At 42.3% G+C, this 18,121-nt stretch overlaps 1 protein-coding gene across 1 annotated transcript in view; it reads left to right on the top strand.

The window, feature by feature from the left end:
* LOC144596245 (thrombospondin-type laminin G domain and EAR repeat-containing protein-like) overlaps positions 1-18,121 on the top strand; it is a 45,277-nt gene that overhangs the window by 21,419 nt on the left and 5,737 nt on the right. Inside the window, exons 6-10 of the mRNA XM_078404456.1 lie at positions 1,007-1,138; positions 6,439-6,671; positions 8,170-8,356; positions 15,617-15,846; positions 17,574-17,761. Coding sequence (XP_078260582.1) covers positions 1,007-1,138; positions 6,439-6,671; positions 8,170-8,356; positions 15,617-15,846; positions 17,574-17,761 — 970 coding nt within the window. The remainder of the gene's footprint in view (positions 1-1,006; positions 1,139-6,438; positions 6,672-8,169; positions 8,357-15,616; positions 15,847-17,573; positions 17,762-18,121) is intronic.

Here is an 18,121-nt window from a genome sequence, read left to right as displayed (position 1 = left end):
TTACTGTATATTTATTTGATGTCTTGTTGCATTTAATGGGCCTGTTAAGTTGCAGCAAAAATGAATTCCATTGGTAAAGTCCCAGTATGTATGACAACTAAACATTCTTGACACTCTCGGCCTTCCCTAACCATATCCGTGGCCAAATGTCTTTTTGACATTGTTTTAGACATAGATTATGCCATAAGAAATAATGAGTAAAATGTCTTATTTCTCTGTTTACCTGTCCCAGTATCTCTTAGCATGGTTCATTGTCACATTTTCTCAGATAACACTCTTGCAAAATACTTTGGAATCTTTCATTATATTAGAGGTGCACTGAAAATACAACTATCATTGTTGATGACAATGTGAACATAGGGAACTAGATGATAAACAAGAATGCATGGACATTTTGTAGTACACAGGTGGTGCATATATGGAACAAGCTGTCAGAGGAAGTGGCAGAGGCCAGTACAATAATACCATTTAAAAGACATCTTGGTCTGCATGGATGAGGTGAGCCAGAGGGCCTGTTTTCAGGCTGTGTAAGTCTTTGACTCTCCATTTTGATGTTGTAAGAAATGTTCTGGAAATACCGAGCAGGTCAGACAACAGTTGTAAAGATCAAAGATGAGCTAATGTTTCAGCTGATTACCTTATTTTTACAGTTGAAATACACTTGAAAAAACAAACTAAATTAACATATGTTTAAGAAAAGTTTCACTTACATTTTTCTCAATAGATGACTTTTAGAATCATAGTAATATAGGATGAAAAGCAGCCTTTTCCAGCAAGTCCATGCCAACCAAATTGCCCACCTGACTTACTTCCATTTGCCCGCATTTGAGCCGCAGCATCTATAAATCTTTTCTATCCTTGTGCCTGTCCAAATGTCTTTTAAACAGTGTAATGGTATCCGCCTCCACCACTTTCTCAGGCAGCATATTGGCTCTCATGAGAACAGCTTTAATGACTTGTTCCCGTTTGTTGTCAAAGTTGCTGACCTCCTTTGCCTTGAATTCAGAAGCAGAAGTGAAGGTGACGATGGGGAACCATCCTCTCTGCACCGAGGCTCAAGTCAGCCACCTCTGGTTTGATGTCTTCAACAAAGGCTTCTTTATTTGCGATGGGAAGAATTGGGTATCTATCTCAAAAGGTAAGAACTATTTGTATGAAAGGAACTACTGCATTGCTTGAAGTGTTGCCTTTTCTCAACGCTGTCAATAAAACTAAGAGTACACAAAGATCGAACTTGTTTCTGAATGTTGCACAACCATGAAATACCACATTGATGTCAATAAAACAGGCACAGTAACTCCTAGAAAAAGCAACGAGCTACTAACCAGGCCTTCTGTTTTCTGAAGGGTTTATTTGATATATCTTGATTGCGACACCTTCATTGCTCTTGTTTGAAATAGTGTCACAAGATCTGACCCTCATGCAAATCCTCCTGATAGCATTGACTGGCATTTAGTTTCTCATTTCAACAAAGGCTTCTGTGTAGGTAATCCACTGGAGTGTGAACCCAGTTTTTCATTGGCTACCTTCTGGAATACAACCTGAAGCACAACCCTCTGACCCAAAGGCAAAGGTGTGGCGAACTGAGCTAAATCTGAGACTCAACATTTACACTTTAAACTTTAGAGATACAGCACGGAAACAGTCCACCAAGTCTGCGCCGACCAGCGATCACCCCATACACTAGCACTATCCTGCACACTAAGGATAATTCACAATGTTTTACTGAAGCCAGTTAACATACAAACCTGTATGTCTTTGGAATGTGGGAGGAAACTGGAACGCCCGTGGTCATATGGAGAACATACAAACTCTGTATAGATAGCACCTGTAGTCAGGATTGAACCCAGGTCTCTGGCATTATAAGGCAGAAACTCTACCACTGCGCCACCGTGCCACCCACTAGTTCCAACTGAATTAGGGCCAGGAGCACCATCATCATACCACGCTGCACTGAACTCCTTTGCTGCCCTTGAGTAGTCAAGAAATCACCTCCAAAGCTTTCAATTCCTGTTGAATCTTTTACTCATTTTGATTCCAGAAGCACAGAAACATAGAAACATAGAAAATAGGAGCAGGAGTAGACCATTCAGCCCTTCGAGCAGCACCGCCATTCAATCTGATATGGCTGATCATCCAGAATCAGTACCCGTTCCTAATTTCTCCCCATATCCCTTGATTCGTTAGCCCTAAGAGCTATATCCAACTCTCTCTTGAATACATCCAGTGAATTGGCCTCCACTGCCTTCTGTGGCAGATAATTCCAGAGAAGCAGGCCCCCATTTGGCTTGGTTACTTCAGCATGGGTTTAATAAAACAAATGAACATTTTTCTTAATACATATAGAAATTGAGGTATCCTATAAAACAATGTGTCAAAAATTTCACTTATCTTTTATTGAAAGAGACAGTAATTAAACTGAAATTAAGTTAAATGCAAAGGTAAAGATGTTGGAGCTGGGAAGCCACGAGAATGCCACAAAGCTCACATCCTGTATCAAGCACTCAACCTCCATCTCTCAGGAGATGGACAGAACCCCAAATCTCACAGGTCTCCTGCTCTTCACTGATGTTCTGCCATTAATGAAGAGTCAGAATGGAACAGGTACAGGCAGCCAATTTACACAGAGTAAAACACCACAAAAGAGCAGTGAAATAATGACCAGATCACCTTTCTTTTATGAAACCATCTGAAGGATAAATAATGTCTAGACCCCTAAACAAAGTCTTAATTGAAATAGTAACATGTGATTATTTGGATTCTCCTGAGGTACTCCACTTTGACTGGTTGCTTTCCATATTTGATCCTTCCTTGACTGCAAGACAGGAAACAGGTTGATCTAATTATTCCAATTTATTCCTCTAACCTTCAGTTGCATTCCTGGGCAGATATTTAATTTTGTTTCTACTTAAAGAAGTTTTAATTGATCCCACTTTGACATCCTAATACCCTTTCTGGTTACTATTGTCCCAGGTTCAAATACTTTCTTCTCTTCTCTGACTTTGATTGACATTCAATAATGGTTGCATTCATGGGACCCTGCTTCTATGCTGATGGTTTAAGATAATTGGACTGCATTTTATAAAAAGACAGTGCAATAACGTTTAATTAAATATTAATAAACTGGTCAAAGAGCGAAGTCTAAAGCATAACAGGCAAAGGTGGACGTAATGGTCAAGGGAGTGAATTCTGGAGAATTGAACCGAGGCAGCTGAAGGCACTGCCAATGATGGAGTAAAGGAATTGGATAATTAGCCAGCATTGGAAAAGTGCAGACATGCTGGAGGTTTTTTATTTAGATTTAGAGATACAGCGCGGAAACAGGCCCTTCGGCCCACCGAGTCCGCGCCGCCCAGCGATCCCCGCACATTGTAGATAGATATTAGAACAGGATTATAGATAGATATTAGAACAGGAGTGGCTGAAGGGTAATTTCAGCAGAAGACTGAAATTATTGCCATCAACCGTGAGTTTGCGATGTGCCAGCACACAGAGGCTACAAGGCATGCACAGTCACACCAAACTTTGTGCAAGACTCTTGAGACAATGGCCTCAAGTCATTAGGGCGGCACAGTGACACAGCAGTAGAGTTGCTGCCTTACAGTGCCAAAGACCCGGGTTCGGTTTGATCCTAATTACCCGTGCTGTCTGTACAGAGTTTTTATGTGTTCCCTGTGACCGCCTGGGTTTTCTCCGGGTGCTCCAGTTTCCTCTCACATACCAAAGACATGCAGGGTTGTAGGGCGTTTGGCTTCTGTAAATTGTCCCTAGTGTGTAGGATAGAACTAGTGTATGGGTGATCATGGTCGGTGGACTGAAGTGCCTGGTTCCACACTGTATTTCTAAACTAAACTAAATTAAACTTGAACAGAACACTACCAGGTGAGTGAGGCACCAGTTGAAGGCTGCCTTGGTGTCAGTTAACAGGCTCCGCCATACCACTATGGAGAGCTTGAAGCATTATCTTCTCTTGGTAGCTCCTTTTACTCATCAATATAACAAATTCAAATCCTCCTTGTATGAGATGGTCATCAACATAATTTGCCTCACGATTTGTCCGACACCGCCACCCTGTTATTGACTGTACCCCCCATAAGTTTCTTGCCTTAAAGACCGTCATCACTTGAATCAACACCTGAATGAGCTGATTGATCCCAAGCCTACCTGGTGGATGCTAGTGACCGTCCTACTCCATGATCCTCAATTCCAACCCGTATGATACCTAGGCCCAGTCCTTATTACCATCTGCTCGAGTCTTTACCATCATATTCTCCAACCCCCATGATCGTGTGCTCCAATGTCCCATGACAACTACCTCAACCATTACATCCATTGCAATTATTTGCTTGAACCCTGTCTTAGTGATTTTTCCCAAACCTTTACGATCATCTGCCCTAAATCTCATAAATGTGTGTCTGAATACCACTCTTGGTCATTTGCACTTGTCCCTGTAGTCATCTATCCCAATTGCTCATCAGATGATCAGACATTTTTCCCAATCCTCTCTGAAATTGACTCGAAACAAAATCATCTCCAAACTCACTTCCTTTGTGAGCTCCACTCCCTACAATGATGATGGATTGAGGAGGAAGTCCTATTCTGCTTGATTTAACCCTGATCCTCGTGCCGGTTATCACCTTGCAGCTTGCCTACAGCAGGCCAGTTCAGACCAGATTTTGGCAATCCCTGTTGTAGAGGTTGGTGATGGGAATGAGGCTATATGACCCATTGAGTTTATGCCCAATCTCTGAGCAATCAATCCACAATATTCCTGCACATATTTCCCTGCAACCTACTCTTTCATGTATGCACCAACTCCACTCTAATTCTCCTGCCACACACTTATTTGAACAGCTATTTACAGCCATTGAGCCTACCACTGAGGAGGTCTTTGGAATGTGGGAGGAAACCAGAATAATTGGGGTGAAACACAATTACATGCAAACTCTGCACAGACAGCAGGCAGAAGTCTTGAAGATAAGGACATGAATGTTTAAATTGTAAATTTGTCAGAAGTTAATGGTATGAATAAGCAGAGAGGTAATGGGCAACTTTGAGATCAACATTTAAATGGAATCCTCTGAATGCAACCTGCATGCAGAAACAACCAAAAATTTTAATTGTGGCTTTTCTTAAAAGCCCCAACCCTGCTCTGTGGATTAGGTGGGGAGCTTTTGATGATGGAACTGGTTGGATCTATTGCGTTACACGGAGAAACCAGTGTTGTGTTTGGACAAACACATGGACACACCGATCTGGGACAGGGTATCAAGCCCCTCTAAATGGGCCCATTTGTTATTTATCTCAACAGCTATCAAAGTGCCAGTAGCGGTATAATGGTGTGGATCTTGTTTCTGGATCAGAAAGCTATAGGTTTGTGCCTTTCTGCTTCAGAGGCAAAAGCACAATGGCACAGTTAGCGGAGCTGCATCCTCACAGCTACAACCAGGGTTTAATCATCAAGTGCTTCTTCTTATCGAGTGCAATTGTTCAGCCAGAGCTGAACACACTTCTCAGCATCTGTGTGCAATTGTGCTCCTTGTGCGTGGTGGTGGAAAGATTGGTGGAAACAGGGCCGCAAAGTGAACGCTCTTTCCATGACCCCAATCCAGTGCTGTGTGGAGTTTATTTGTTCTGCATGGGTTTCTCCCTTTTTTAATACAAAATGCTTTTATTCAAACAAACACAAACACAAACACAGAGTAGTAACAAAAGCAAGACTGCCATTGGCAGTTATCAAATTAAAATAATTAAAACAATTGGAGTGAGAAAAATAAAAATAGAAAACAATGGGAATATTCAGTACATCAGATAGTGCCGGGAGTGAGGGAATTAACGTTTCACATTAATGATTTTACATCGGGACTGCGGTGAAATTAATTATTGGAAATGTGACCAAAGATTAGCAAATGTGATACTGTTGACTTTGTGTCACTACAAGAGGTAATTTTCAACTCCAATCTGGCCACTACTTTCTCCTGTTTTGTGGGATTTGCATTGGCACAGGGATTACATTTGAAAAAAAGCACAAACAATCTGCTGAAAGAACCCGAGTATTGTCACATTTTGGGTCAAAACCCTGCATCAGGACCCAAAATTTAGACAACTCTTTCTCCCCCCCCCCCCCAGATGCTGCTCGACCCGCTGAGTTCCTCCAGTAGATTGTTTATTGCACCAGATTCAAGGATCTGCAGTCTCTTGTGTCTCCATATTTGAAAAAGTATTTGATTGGTTGCGAATCATTTTATGACCTCGTGGTCAAGAAAGACATCATATAAAGGCCACTTAATCTCTTTTCTTTTGAATTCACCCAGAGCTGAATCAGTACCACCACAATAATTCATATCTTGCCTTATTGCCTTATTTAAACTGTGAAATGGCCAGTTGATGTAACTGGCAATACTAGCATCTCACCAGGTTTTTTTGGATCTTTCCCAGCTAAAAAGAGACTTGATTATGTCGAAGATTATCAAAATCTGGTCACCAACTCGGAAACACTTGACGTTGAAATATTTGAGATCCCCAATGTTGGGCTCTTTGCTGCCACAGCCAATAAGAAGCCTCACCCTGGATCGACAGTTTTTAAGTGGTTGAAGGGAAAATTTGAACCGTATCAGAACATCACAACATATGAAGCCCAAGCATGGAAACACTTCTCCATTGGTCATCAGGTACATTAGAATAAGAAACAAGAATTAAGTTGCATGCATTCAAATAACAACAGCTGGTTCTTCAGTGATGAACCTCAACAACTGACACTTATTATGTTGGTGCTACATCCCAGCATGAACTGGCTATAGGTAGACGGAGCTCTTTTCATTATTTTGAACTGATTACAGTGAAAGATGATGTAATACATAGATAAATTTGGTAAGATTGGAAATCAATCGAAGAGTGAAGAATGGTCTACCTCTCTGAGGAAGGATATACCTGTAATAGAGGGATATACCTGTACTGTTAAATGGCTCTGCTCTACAAAGCACCCAAACACACTACCATTCACTGTGAAGGTCCTGCTGTGGTTTGACTTCCCAAAATGAAACCCCTTGGATTTATCTGCACTAAACTCCATTCAGCATTCCTTAGCCCACTTGCCCAGTTGATCAAAATCCTGCTGTAATTTTTTTGTTAACCATCTTCACTGCCCATAATATTGCCTACTTTTGTGTCATCTACAAACATACTAATCAGGCCTTGTACATTGTCATTCCTATGGTTGATGTAAACCACAAGGTGCAAAGGATCTGGTACCGATCCCTGAGGCACGGGCCTCCAATCAGACCAAAGAAAAGTTACCAAAAAAACCTTATCTCTCCATCGCCCTATGCTCAGCCTCATCGCCGAAGCATCATGAGCCAAAGCTTCTGCACTTACCCTCAACATAACACCTGCACCTCCACACACAACCTCTCCCATCGCGGCCACACCTGTAAGGCTGCTCTGATGGTGCTTTTATACACACTGAGGAGCAGACATTCAAGGACACTAATGGCTGCTTCTTCAATCTACCATGCTATTCCTCCTCTCAGCTGCTCACTCAACAGAGAAATTCTGTGTCGGATCCTTTGATTTGGTCCAGGTACCTTTGTTAAAATGGTTTGGAATAGTGCTGATTATCATCTCTGCATGAAGCTGGATACAGGCATGATGTCCTGAGAGAGTGGATCTGGACAGTAGTCATCCAATGCAGTAAATGGATCTCCCTTTAACAAACCGTGTAACCACACTGTACAGAAACAGGTCCTTGTGCCCACTGAGTTCGCACCATTCATCAAATATCCAATTAAAATAATCCTAACCTGTTCTTCCCGCACTCCCACCAATTCTCTCGAGATTCTACCACCCTCCTAGAGACTAGAGACAGTTTATGTGGCCAATTAACCCACCAACATGTGCATCTTTGGGAAGCGGGAGGATCCTGTACACCTGGAGGAACCCATGTGGTCGGGGAGAACATGCAAATTCCACAAAGACAGCATCTGAGGTCGCTATTACCCTGAGGGAGTGGCACGACCAACTGTGCACTGCCACAACTGTTTTCCTATTCTAACATTTGTCAGGTTCCCATTGTCTACATGCTGACTGTGTGTATGGGCCCTCGAGTACATTCAGTGTTAATCTGAAGACACACTGTGCCTTCTGCGCATTAACAATTCTCTGCCTTTTCAGGTTTTCTTAGTGGTGGCCAACTTTGAAAAGAATGAAGAGAACCAGGAATATTCGGTTATCTACAGGTGGAGCCGGAGGAAGATGCAGTTTATGATGTACCAGAGGTTAGCGACCCACAGTGCCCGGGACTGGGAGGCCTTTCAGATCAACGGGGAGACATTTCTCGCTGTAGCCAACCACCGTGAAGGTAAGCTCTAATAATCTCCTGTTGACGTTTAACCATGTTTTTCCTTAAGTGGTGGAATGTTCACCTTTATCTTCAGGGGGGTGGAATACAAAGAGGCAGAATCTGCGCTGCAAAGGTCGGTAACACCATCTTTAGTGTTCATAGCATAGAGACAAGCCCCTTTAGGCACACCCTGTCTGGGCTGGACAACATGCACCCACCTACACCGATATCATTTTCCAACACTCTGTCCATAACCTTTTATGCTCATCTAAATACTTTGAACGTTGAGAGTCTCTGCCTCCACCAACCTCTCAAGCAGTGCATTCATGATTTCAGACCCTCCTCAAATCCCCTCTAAATCATGGAAACATAGAAAATAGGTGCAGGAGGAGGCCATTCGGCCCTTCGAGCCAGATTGTGATCATGGCTGATCGTCCCTAATCAATAACCCGTGCCTGCCTTCTCCCCATATCCATTGATTCCACTAGCCCCTAGAGCTCTATCTAACTCTCTCTTAAATCCATCCAGTGATTTGGCTTCCACTGCTCTCTGTGGCAGAGAATTCCACAAATTCACAACTCTCTAGGTGAAAAAGTTTTTTCTCACCTCAGTTTTAAATGGCCTCCCCTTTATTCTAAGACGGTGGCGCCTGGTTATGGACTCGCCCAACATTGGCAACATTTTTCCTGCATCTAGCTTGTCCAGTCCTTTTATAAATCGAACACCCTTATCTTAAACTTGTGCCCTCCGACATATACATTTCAGCAAAGAGGGAAAGATTTGCAGCATGTGGACCCCTCTTAATTTTGTACACATAAGACAAGTCCCTTCTCAGCCTTCTCCACTCCAAGGAAAACAAACCCAGCCTAGTAAGCCTCTCCTCATAGCTGGAATACTCCATCCCAGGCAACATTTTAGTCAATCTCCTCTAGTGCAGTCACATCCTTGCTATGTTGTGGTGACCAGAATTACACTCAGTACTCCAGCTGCAGTCTAATTGAACTGTCATGTAACTGTGCCATAACTTCCCTGCTCGTAGATCCTGTGCTGCGGTTCCTAATGTAGTCCGTCAATTCTCTGGTTATCCTTTTGCCCTCCTTATACTTCTATTTGGGACATGTTCCTGTTTGGGACTCCACACACAGAAGGGTTTAGTGGTTTTTGTACAGATGCAGATAAGGTTTACAAGAACAAAAATATAATCCGAAAACTGCAGATGCTGGGAAACTGAAATAAAAAACAGAAAATGGTGGAAATGCTCAACGTTTCCAGTTGGTCAGTTGGTGGAGTGAGAAATAGAGTCACTGGAAGGAGAAACAAAGTCAATGTTTCAGGTCAGAGACCCTTCGTCTGATCTGTTGTTACTTGTGAGCAAAGCACCAAGGCAAATTCCTTGTATGTACACATACTTGGCTAATAAAATTTATTCAATTCAATTCAATTCAATTCAAAAGGTGAAAACATGTTAGTTTTAAGTAGAGGGTGGGTTGGGGAGGGATAGCTAGGTCTGATAGGGTGAAGCCAGGATTGCTGTGGAGATAAGCTGTTGATGAAACCACTTGGTAGATAGGTTCATGAGGAGAGTTGGAGAGAACACAAACAAAGGAAATGTTAAAGCTGTGAAATGCAGACATAAACAAAATTCCTAGTAGATCATGCAGTGTTAATAAAAGAGAAAATCGGGGTTAATATTACATTTGGATGAACTGTAACTGTACTACCAGTTCTGATGCTTTCACCAGAGTAATGGTTTAGCTTCAAAGGTTAAACATGTGGATGGGTTACATAGAAAAGGCATACAATCCCTTATTCACAAGTGGATACATAGAATATGTATGATTTTCTTGGATATGCACGCGAAATTTAAGATGATTAAAGAGAAGAGTAGATACAGGAAAATTATATGGTGGTCCAAAGTAAGGGGAATACAATACAATACAATACAATATATCTTTATTGTCATTGTACAGGGGTACAATGAGATTGGGAATGCGCCTCCTATACGATGCAATAATTTAATTAGCTAGTCAGTATTAATTTAAACAACAACCCAACGAAACAAATTGTAACAGTTTTAAGACAGAATAAAGTGCAAGTGGATCTGTGCCGGATCACTGTGCGTCTTTACCATCCGGCTCAGCAGGACCGGTTCATAGCAGCTATGGCCCTGGGGATGAAGCTGTTCCTGAGTCTGGAGGTGCGGGCGTAGAAGGCCTTGTATCGTCTGCCCGATGGAAGGAGTTCGAACAGACTGTTGCAGGGGTGTGAAGAGTCTTTGTGGATGCTGGTGACTTTTCTGAGGCATCATGTGTTGTAGATGCCCTCCAAGGCTGGTAGCTGGATAGAGCTCTTAAGGATAGCGGAGACAGGGGGGTATGGGGAGAAGGCAGGAACAGGGTACTGATTGAGAATGATCAGCCATGATCACAATGAATGGCGGTGCTGTCTCGAAGGGCCGAATGGCCTACTCCTGCACCTATTGTCTATTGCCTATTGTCTAAATCAGAAAGATCAGACTCCCCAGTAAACAGTGTGTGGCTGAAGGTGTGTTTCTCTCAACGCATCTTCAGTAGGAAGAAAGACTCCTTGTCTGCAATCAAAAGCTCACCTATGTGCTGTGGCGTGCAGGGTTAAACCCGTCTGATCTGATTGATACAATGATATATATTATGTACCTGCAGGGCCTGACACTAGCCCACAGTGCCAGGCATCATTCAAGCTGCACATGCACTTGGATACCAGGCAGTAGTTTTGAACAGTAACGCAGCCTTCTTCCCATTCACCTTATTATTTGAATCACGGCTGCTGAAGTCCATGACTGGTACAAATTTTCTTCCTCTCCATGTAATTTCAAAAGATTTTCATGGACACACTTCGATATATTACGTTTGCTTGAGTGTTTGCATTAATTAGAGTGCATATGTTAGAGTCAGGTAAAGCTTACCTGCCAAGACCACCCACACACACCAAATATCACATTACACCACCATAGGTTTAGGTTTGAATGAGTGGGCTTCCCAGTTCCCTAGAGGTAGCCCCACAGAAGCTGCGGAGATTCCTGCCATGCATGTGCTGCCACATCTGCCCTGTGCTGGCTGACGATTGAATTACCTGACAGAAGGGAATTGAACCATCAAGTTGCTTTGATCGCCACAATTTGAGCTTTGTTCTGTATGTTGAAAGTGGCAGGTAGAGTGTACGGGTCCTCATTGGGTGAGTTATCTTTCAAGAAATCGTCTCTGTTTTCCATCAAAGTGACTTGCGCATGATGAAAACATGAAGCAAAATGTTTCTGCATCAGTCGTAGCCTTAGCCAGCGTGCAGTTTGGAAGATATGTGCTCAGCCCTTAGTCTTGTAGATAGCTCATTTTGTACCCTGCCTGTACGACCTGTGGAATGACATGAAAGGGACAGGATGCTCTGTGTGCACAGAAGGGAAAATCAAGCCCATTTTTCTGGTGCCTTTTGTAACCCTAGAACATCCCATCATCAGTTGCAGCCATCCAAGCTCTTTTGATATATATCACGTTTATGAAAAAGCAAACAAATTACATAGCAAGAACATACTGTATAAACATGCAACGACCATGCACTCCATTTTTAGTAATGTGTTGAAAGGGGCTGCAGATGCTGGTTTAAACCAAAGGTAGACACAAAAAGTTGGAGTAACTCAGCGGGTCAGACAGCATCTCTGGAGAAAAGGAATAGGTGACATTTTGGGTCGAGACCCTTCTTCAGACTGAGAGTCAGGGGAAAGGGAAACAAGAGATATAGACAGTGATATAGAGAGATGTAGAACAAATGAATGAAAGATATGCAAAAAAGTAGCGATGATAAAGGAAACAGGCCATTGTTTCACCTGTGGGCTAGGTGAAATCGTGTTGCAGACAATGAGTCAACAAGACAAATTTTTTAGCAATGTTGTTTGAGAAATAAATGGTGAAGTAGGTTCAATGCAACTGGTTCGATTACACAAGATAAGTCTTTCATTCCGTGCACAGCCATATGATAATAGCCAGATTATCTGCCTATCGATGTTCCCTGAGTGATAATTCATAGCCGGGGATGCCAGGCAGAACAAAATGAGCTGGGATGTTTTATGGAACATGATATTCCTTATATCTAAGGAATTAAGGGCTATGGAAAACTGGCACAGAAGAGGAGGTGCAGCCACCATAGATCAGCTGTGATCGTATTGAAAGGCAAGATAAGCTTGAGGGTTGGAATGGCCAAATCCTGTTACCAATCTCTTGTGTCGATCTGAAAAGGCTAGTCAGGATCTGAGTTTAATAACTCATTAAAGAGATGGCACTGTCAACAGTGCAGGAGTACTACACTGGAGTGATAACTAATCCTTTGTATCACACTCTGAAGTGGGAATTGAAAGTGCTATCGATTGGTCGAATAAGAAAGGCAGAATTCAGCTGTGAGAAGATTTGTGATCATAGGAAACCCTTGCTGTTGCACCTAACAATTTTTGCTCATCTACTGATCGACGCTTGAAGCATTAACAGAAAATTGAAGTGTTTGCCCAGTTCTTAAATTTAACTTTGTGAGTACAGCAAAGTCAAAATCAGTGTCAAATGTGAGTAGGAAACCAGCAGAATTGCTGGCAAAAGTGAGGCAAATTTGACTGTTACTGTCAATGTAATTCATTGCTGAGGACTTTGAAGGCCTGGCAAGGGTGTGCATCAGTGTTCAGATTACATCTCTCTTAAATTGTGGTGCATTATTTTTATGCATGACCTTGTTTTCCTAATGGGCTCACCTACACCTACGGGGATCACTGCTCCCGATCTTAAACACCTGACCACAGCCTGGGTTTATGTAGAAGCTTTAATGTTGTCAGATATGCTAAAGATGACTCTTCTAAGTAGTTCATCTATCCAAAATGAGCTCGCTAAAGGTGTTTGACAATGCAAGACCCCAAAACTGATGATTTAGCTACAAAGCTACAAAACAGGGGCAGTCTTTTAAAATTGAGATGTGTAGAAATTTCTTCTCTCAGATGGAAGTGAATCTCTGGAATTCTCTGCTCCCGAGGGTGGTGGAGGATGGATCACAGATATATTTTAGGGAGAGGTAGATAAATATTTGAAAGCTCGAAGCATTGACAGTTATGGAACTGGCACAGAAAAAGAGTTGAGGCTAGCATAGATTATCGTGAAGAATGGTGGGGCAGGCTTGAGAGGCCAAGTGGTATCCTCCTCCTATTTTCTTCTGTCTTGCACCACTGACATTAGCCAAGTTCATTCTGGGACTTTGGGAAAGAAAGTCTGGAGTCAGTAGGATTCAAAGCATCGAACTTCACCCCTGAACCTAAGCAAACCAAAACCATCAAATAAATTCCTGGCTACGGGTGATATGAAAATTATATGGAATTTCAAATATATATTTTAATATTTCAGGAAGAATAAATTACATTCCATTGTGCTCCAGGCACATCAAAACAGGGTTATAAGTCAGAACAAGAATGGGAAAAGTTTTTCAATGCTTTACCTGTTTCAACCTTCATTCCTTTCATTGTTGATGTTATTGAGATTTGTCAGTATTCGATAGAAATAAACATTTGGTAGGTATTCCGCTGAGAATATCTGCCACAGTAGATGGCGTTAAGATACAGATCAGAAACTAATCTTGTTCTGATAAGCTGCTAAGGTATTTGTAAGTGGCAGGATAGGAACCGGGAATACAGAAGAGGTTGAAATCGATGTAAATCATTAATCACAATCAACCTGCTCTAGACAGGATGGTGGGTTAAGCAATCAAATCAATCACCAAATCTCAGGGAAGGAATCAAGTTAAATCCCACTTAACATTTCGATAGGTAAATGATACATGTATCGACATATTGCAACAACTTGACAAGAGGACACTTATATTTACAAAATTAACTTTTAGCAGTTGATCCCTTATTAAGACATTGCAGATTTTGAAGATCAATTTAGGGCACAGTTGATATAACTACTGCCTCTTAATTCAACCGTGACTTCTGGTGCTGTCTCTGTGGATTTTGCGTGTTCTCCCCACAAGTGCAAGGGTTTCTTCTAGGTGCTCTAGTTTCGTCTCACATCTCAAAGCTGTGTGGGTTGTGAAGAATGTGCAGCCATCAAATCCGTGCCAACCAGCAACCATCCGTTTAAGCCAGTCCTGCGTGAATCCCCTTTTTTATTCACCCCACATGCTCAACAACTTCCATCAGATTCAACCACTCACGCACACTCTAGAGCAGTCAACTTACAGCGACCAATTAGTCTACCAACCTGAACATCTTTAGGATGTAGAAGGAAACCAAAGCAACCGAAATAAACTCATGTGGTTCCCAAGGAATTCCTGCACTCCCCCAGACTCGCCAGTGCCCCAGTTTCCACACTTCCTTTCACTCATCGGTGCCCCACTTCCTGCACTCGCTTTCACTCATCAGTGCCCAAGATACCACACTCCCCTTTACTCACCCATTCCCCAGATACTACACTCGCATTCACTTTCCAGTGCCCCAATTACCATGCTTGCTTCCCAATCAACTGCATCTGTCTTTCAGAATCCCTTAAAATTTATCGCAATCTTGCTTCCCGCATTTTATTCATTCACTGGGTCTACTGGAACATTTATCATTCTGCTGTGTCATTCCAAAATTATTAAATTCAATGCGCCTGGGACTGATTAATATGAATGACACCCGATAGCCTGGAAAATCTGCTTGCCCAGCAGCACCAGTGTATGTCAGATTAAAAGAGTTATACTATGTCTGCCAATGTTTGTGGAAAACTGATAGAAACCATTTGGCTGCTGCATTTCCTTATGAGAAACAGTGACCACATTTCTGCAGCATTGTTTTGATGAGCTGCAGTTCACATGTGTAAGGAGTTATCTGGGGCATGTCGCTTCCACTCGTCTTTGCTGAGAGTGTATGTAGACCAGAGCTTCTTTATTGGGGTGATGAGGGTTGCGGCCTCTTCCTGGAACTTGATAGCTTTTATACTCATAGTGTCATACAGCACGGAAACAGGCCCTTTAGCCGAATCACTCATTTATGCCGACCAAGATGCCCATTCTCATTAGACCCTGTTGCCTGCGTTTGATCCATATACTTTTTAACCTTTCCTATCCATGTACTTATCCAAATGACTTTTAAGTGTTGTTACTGTACCTGCCTCAACTACTTCCTCTGGCAGTTCAGTCCATATACATATCATCCTCTGTGTGAAAAAGTTGCCCCTCTGGTTCCTATTACATTTTTCCCCTCTCATCGTAAACCTATTTGCTTCTTCTTTTAAGGAGACAACCACAACATTGACAGTGTTATTTACAAGTGGAATCCCAAGTCACAACTATTTGAAAGAAACCAGACCATTCCCACCTCAGGAGCCTATGACTGGGAGTTCTTTACCATCGGACCATATTCCTTCCTAGTTGTGGCGAACACCTTCAATGGGACCTCAACCCGGATCTACTCACGGATTTACATCCAACTGAATGGAATGTTCCGACTTTTCCAATCAATGCCTGTAAGTGCCCCATTCCTCTATTCCTTAAAAAAAGGCACATATACTCAGAGTGTCAAAAGACAGCCGTACTTCACATTTCTCTGCCAGGTTAGCAGAGGTGGTCACCATACTATAGATAGGGTGCAATTAAGTCAGAAGGGGGCAGAAAATATTCACAGGACTATTGGCAGGACTGAAGGACTGAGTTATGAGTAGAGTCTGAATAGCTGGGACTGTTTTCCCTGGAGCACAAGAGGCTGAGGAGTGATCTTGTGGAGGTTAACAAAATCATAAGAGGAGTAGATATGGTGTATTGCCACAATCTTTTCCCAGGGGAGGGGAATCTAAAACTAGCAGGTATAGGTATATGTTGAGAATGGAAAGATTTAAAGAGGGCTATTATTTCACGTAGAGGATGAAATAGAACATGGATACATGGAATAAGCCGTCAGAGGAAGGTCTAGGAACAGGTACCGCTACAATGTTTAAAATATATTTGGACATGTTTATAGGCAGGAAAGTTTTAGCGAGATATGCAGGCAAATGGAACTAGCTCAGGAATGAACTTTGGTTGACATGGATGAGGAGCCAAAGGGCTTGTTTCTGTGCTCTATGGCCCTGTGGTCAGATCTGGAGGAGACCATTCACCTGCCCCACCAATCAATAATACCTTGGCTGATCTGAACCTTAACTTCATCTATCACTTGGGAATATCTGAAAGAGAGTCACAAGAAGTAGATTACATTATAAAATGGGGGTCATGATTCTTATAATCTCAGAAAGTAGATTCTGAGTCATAGAGGGATACCTCAGAGATTTAAAAAGTCCATTCATGTACCTTCCATGGCATTGAGTGAGGACCAAATACTAGTCAGGGCACCATGAGACATCCCAGCCCTTTTACGTTGGTGATATGGGTATAGTCACCTGACAAATAAAGCAGGTAGCCAGGTCTGTTGTCTCAAGCAGAGCATAACACACCCGATCAGATGCAGAGTGGATTACTGTCACCTTATTATAGGCAACCTTTAGTCATGAATAACTAGGGACTCTGCTCAGTTATGCTATGCTAAATGAATGAGGACCTTGGAATTGTGCTGAAAGCCTTGATCACTCTATCTACCTGTGAAGCCACTACCTGCACTACTAGATCCCTCTGCTCTACAGGGCCCCAGGGCCTTGTCATTCACTGTGTAGGTCCAGCCCTAGTTTAACTTCCTAAAATACAACACCTCACACTTAGCTGCATTAAACTCCATTAACCATTCCTCAGCCCACTTGGTCAAGATCCTGCTGAAATCTACCACCCACTTTAGTGTAATCTGCAAAGTTACTTATCATGCTTTCTAAATTCTCACCCAGAGTATTTAAATGTCATATGTACTGACAATGGAATAATGAACGTCAAACTTGCAGCAGCATCACAGTCCTGTAAACGCAAAACTCATAGATAACAAATAAGAAAAAAAAGCAATAAATTAATAAACCCAGTATTAGTGCAAAAAAGCCCAAAGTCCCTGAAGTTCAACCATGACAGTCCATAGTTCATATTTTAGTTAGTTTGTTGAAGTGTTCAAGAGTTTGATGGATGTGCGAAATAAATTATTCTTGAACCTATACCTTCTTCCCAATGGTAGGAGCAAAATGAGAGTGTGGCCTGGGTGGAATGGGTCTTTGATGATGCTGGCTGCCGTTTTGAGGCAGCATCTCTAATAGAAGTAGAAAAATAAGCCTTTCTTTTCTCACAGACATATGGTGCTACAGACTGGGAGATTTTCCGTGTTGAAGGAAGAGTCTTCCTCGCAGTTGCCAACAGTCAGAGCTATCAGACAGGGTCATCAAACGGAATCAACTCCTTCAACATCAATTCCACCATCTATGAACTTAACATCACTGCCCAGATGTTTGTCAAGTTTCAGGACATCCCCACTTACAGGTATGTTATTTACGTTGATCAGACTGGCTATTATCTCCTCTACCTTCAATGACCAGTTGCTGATATGTGATCTTGTAAACAGCAGAGATATGGAGCAGTGAGTTTGCTTCTGTGACTTTGGTTAAAGGAGATACCTTGATTAGAGAGAACACTACAGTGGGATGTTTTACATTTACCCAAGCCAGCAAACGGTACCTATCTTTAACATCTTGTTGGCTTGAGGAAAGTCAAATCCTGCCATGATCCTATTGAATGGCAGAACAGGTTTATGGGGCCGAAACGCCTGTTCCTGTTCCAACATGCAGTGTGCAGGCCTTCAGAGATAGCAGCAGGGGAAGTTTGCCTTACCTTTTAGCGAGA

This window comes from Rhinoraja longicauda, chromosome 8, assembly GCF_053455715.1.
Source record: "Rhinoraja longicauda isolate Sanriku21f chromosome 8, sRhiLon1.1, whole genome shotgun sequence".
NCBI lineage: Eukaryota > Metazoa > Chordata > Chondrichthyes > Rajiformes > Arhynchobatidae > Rhinoraja > Rhinoraja longicauda.
Note: the sequence above shows the minus strand (reverse complement) of the source record. Positions and strands in the feature narration are given on the sequence as shown.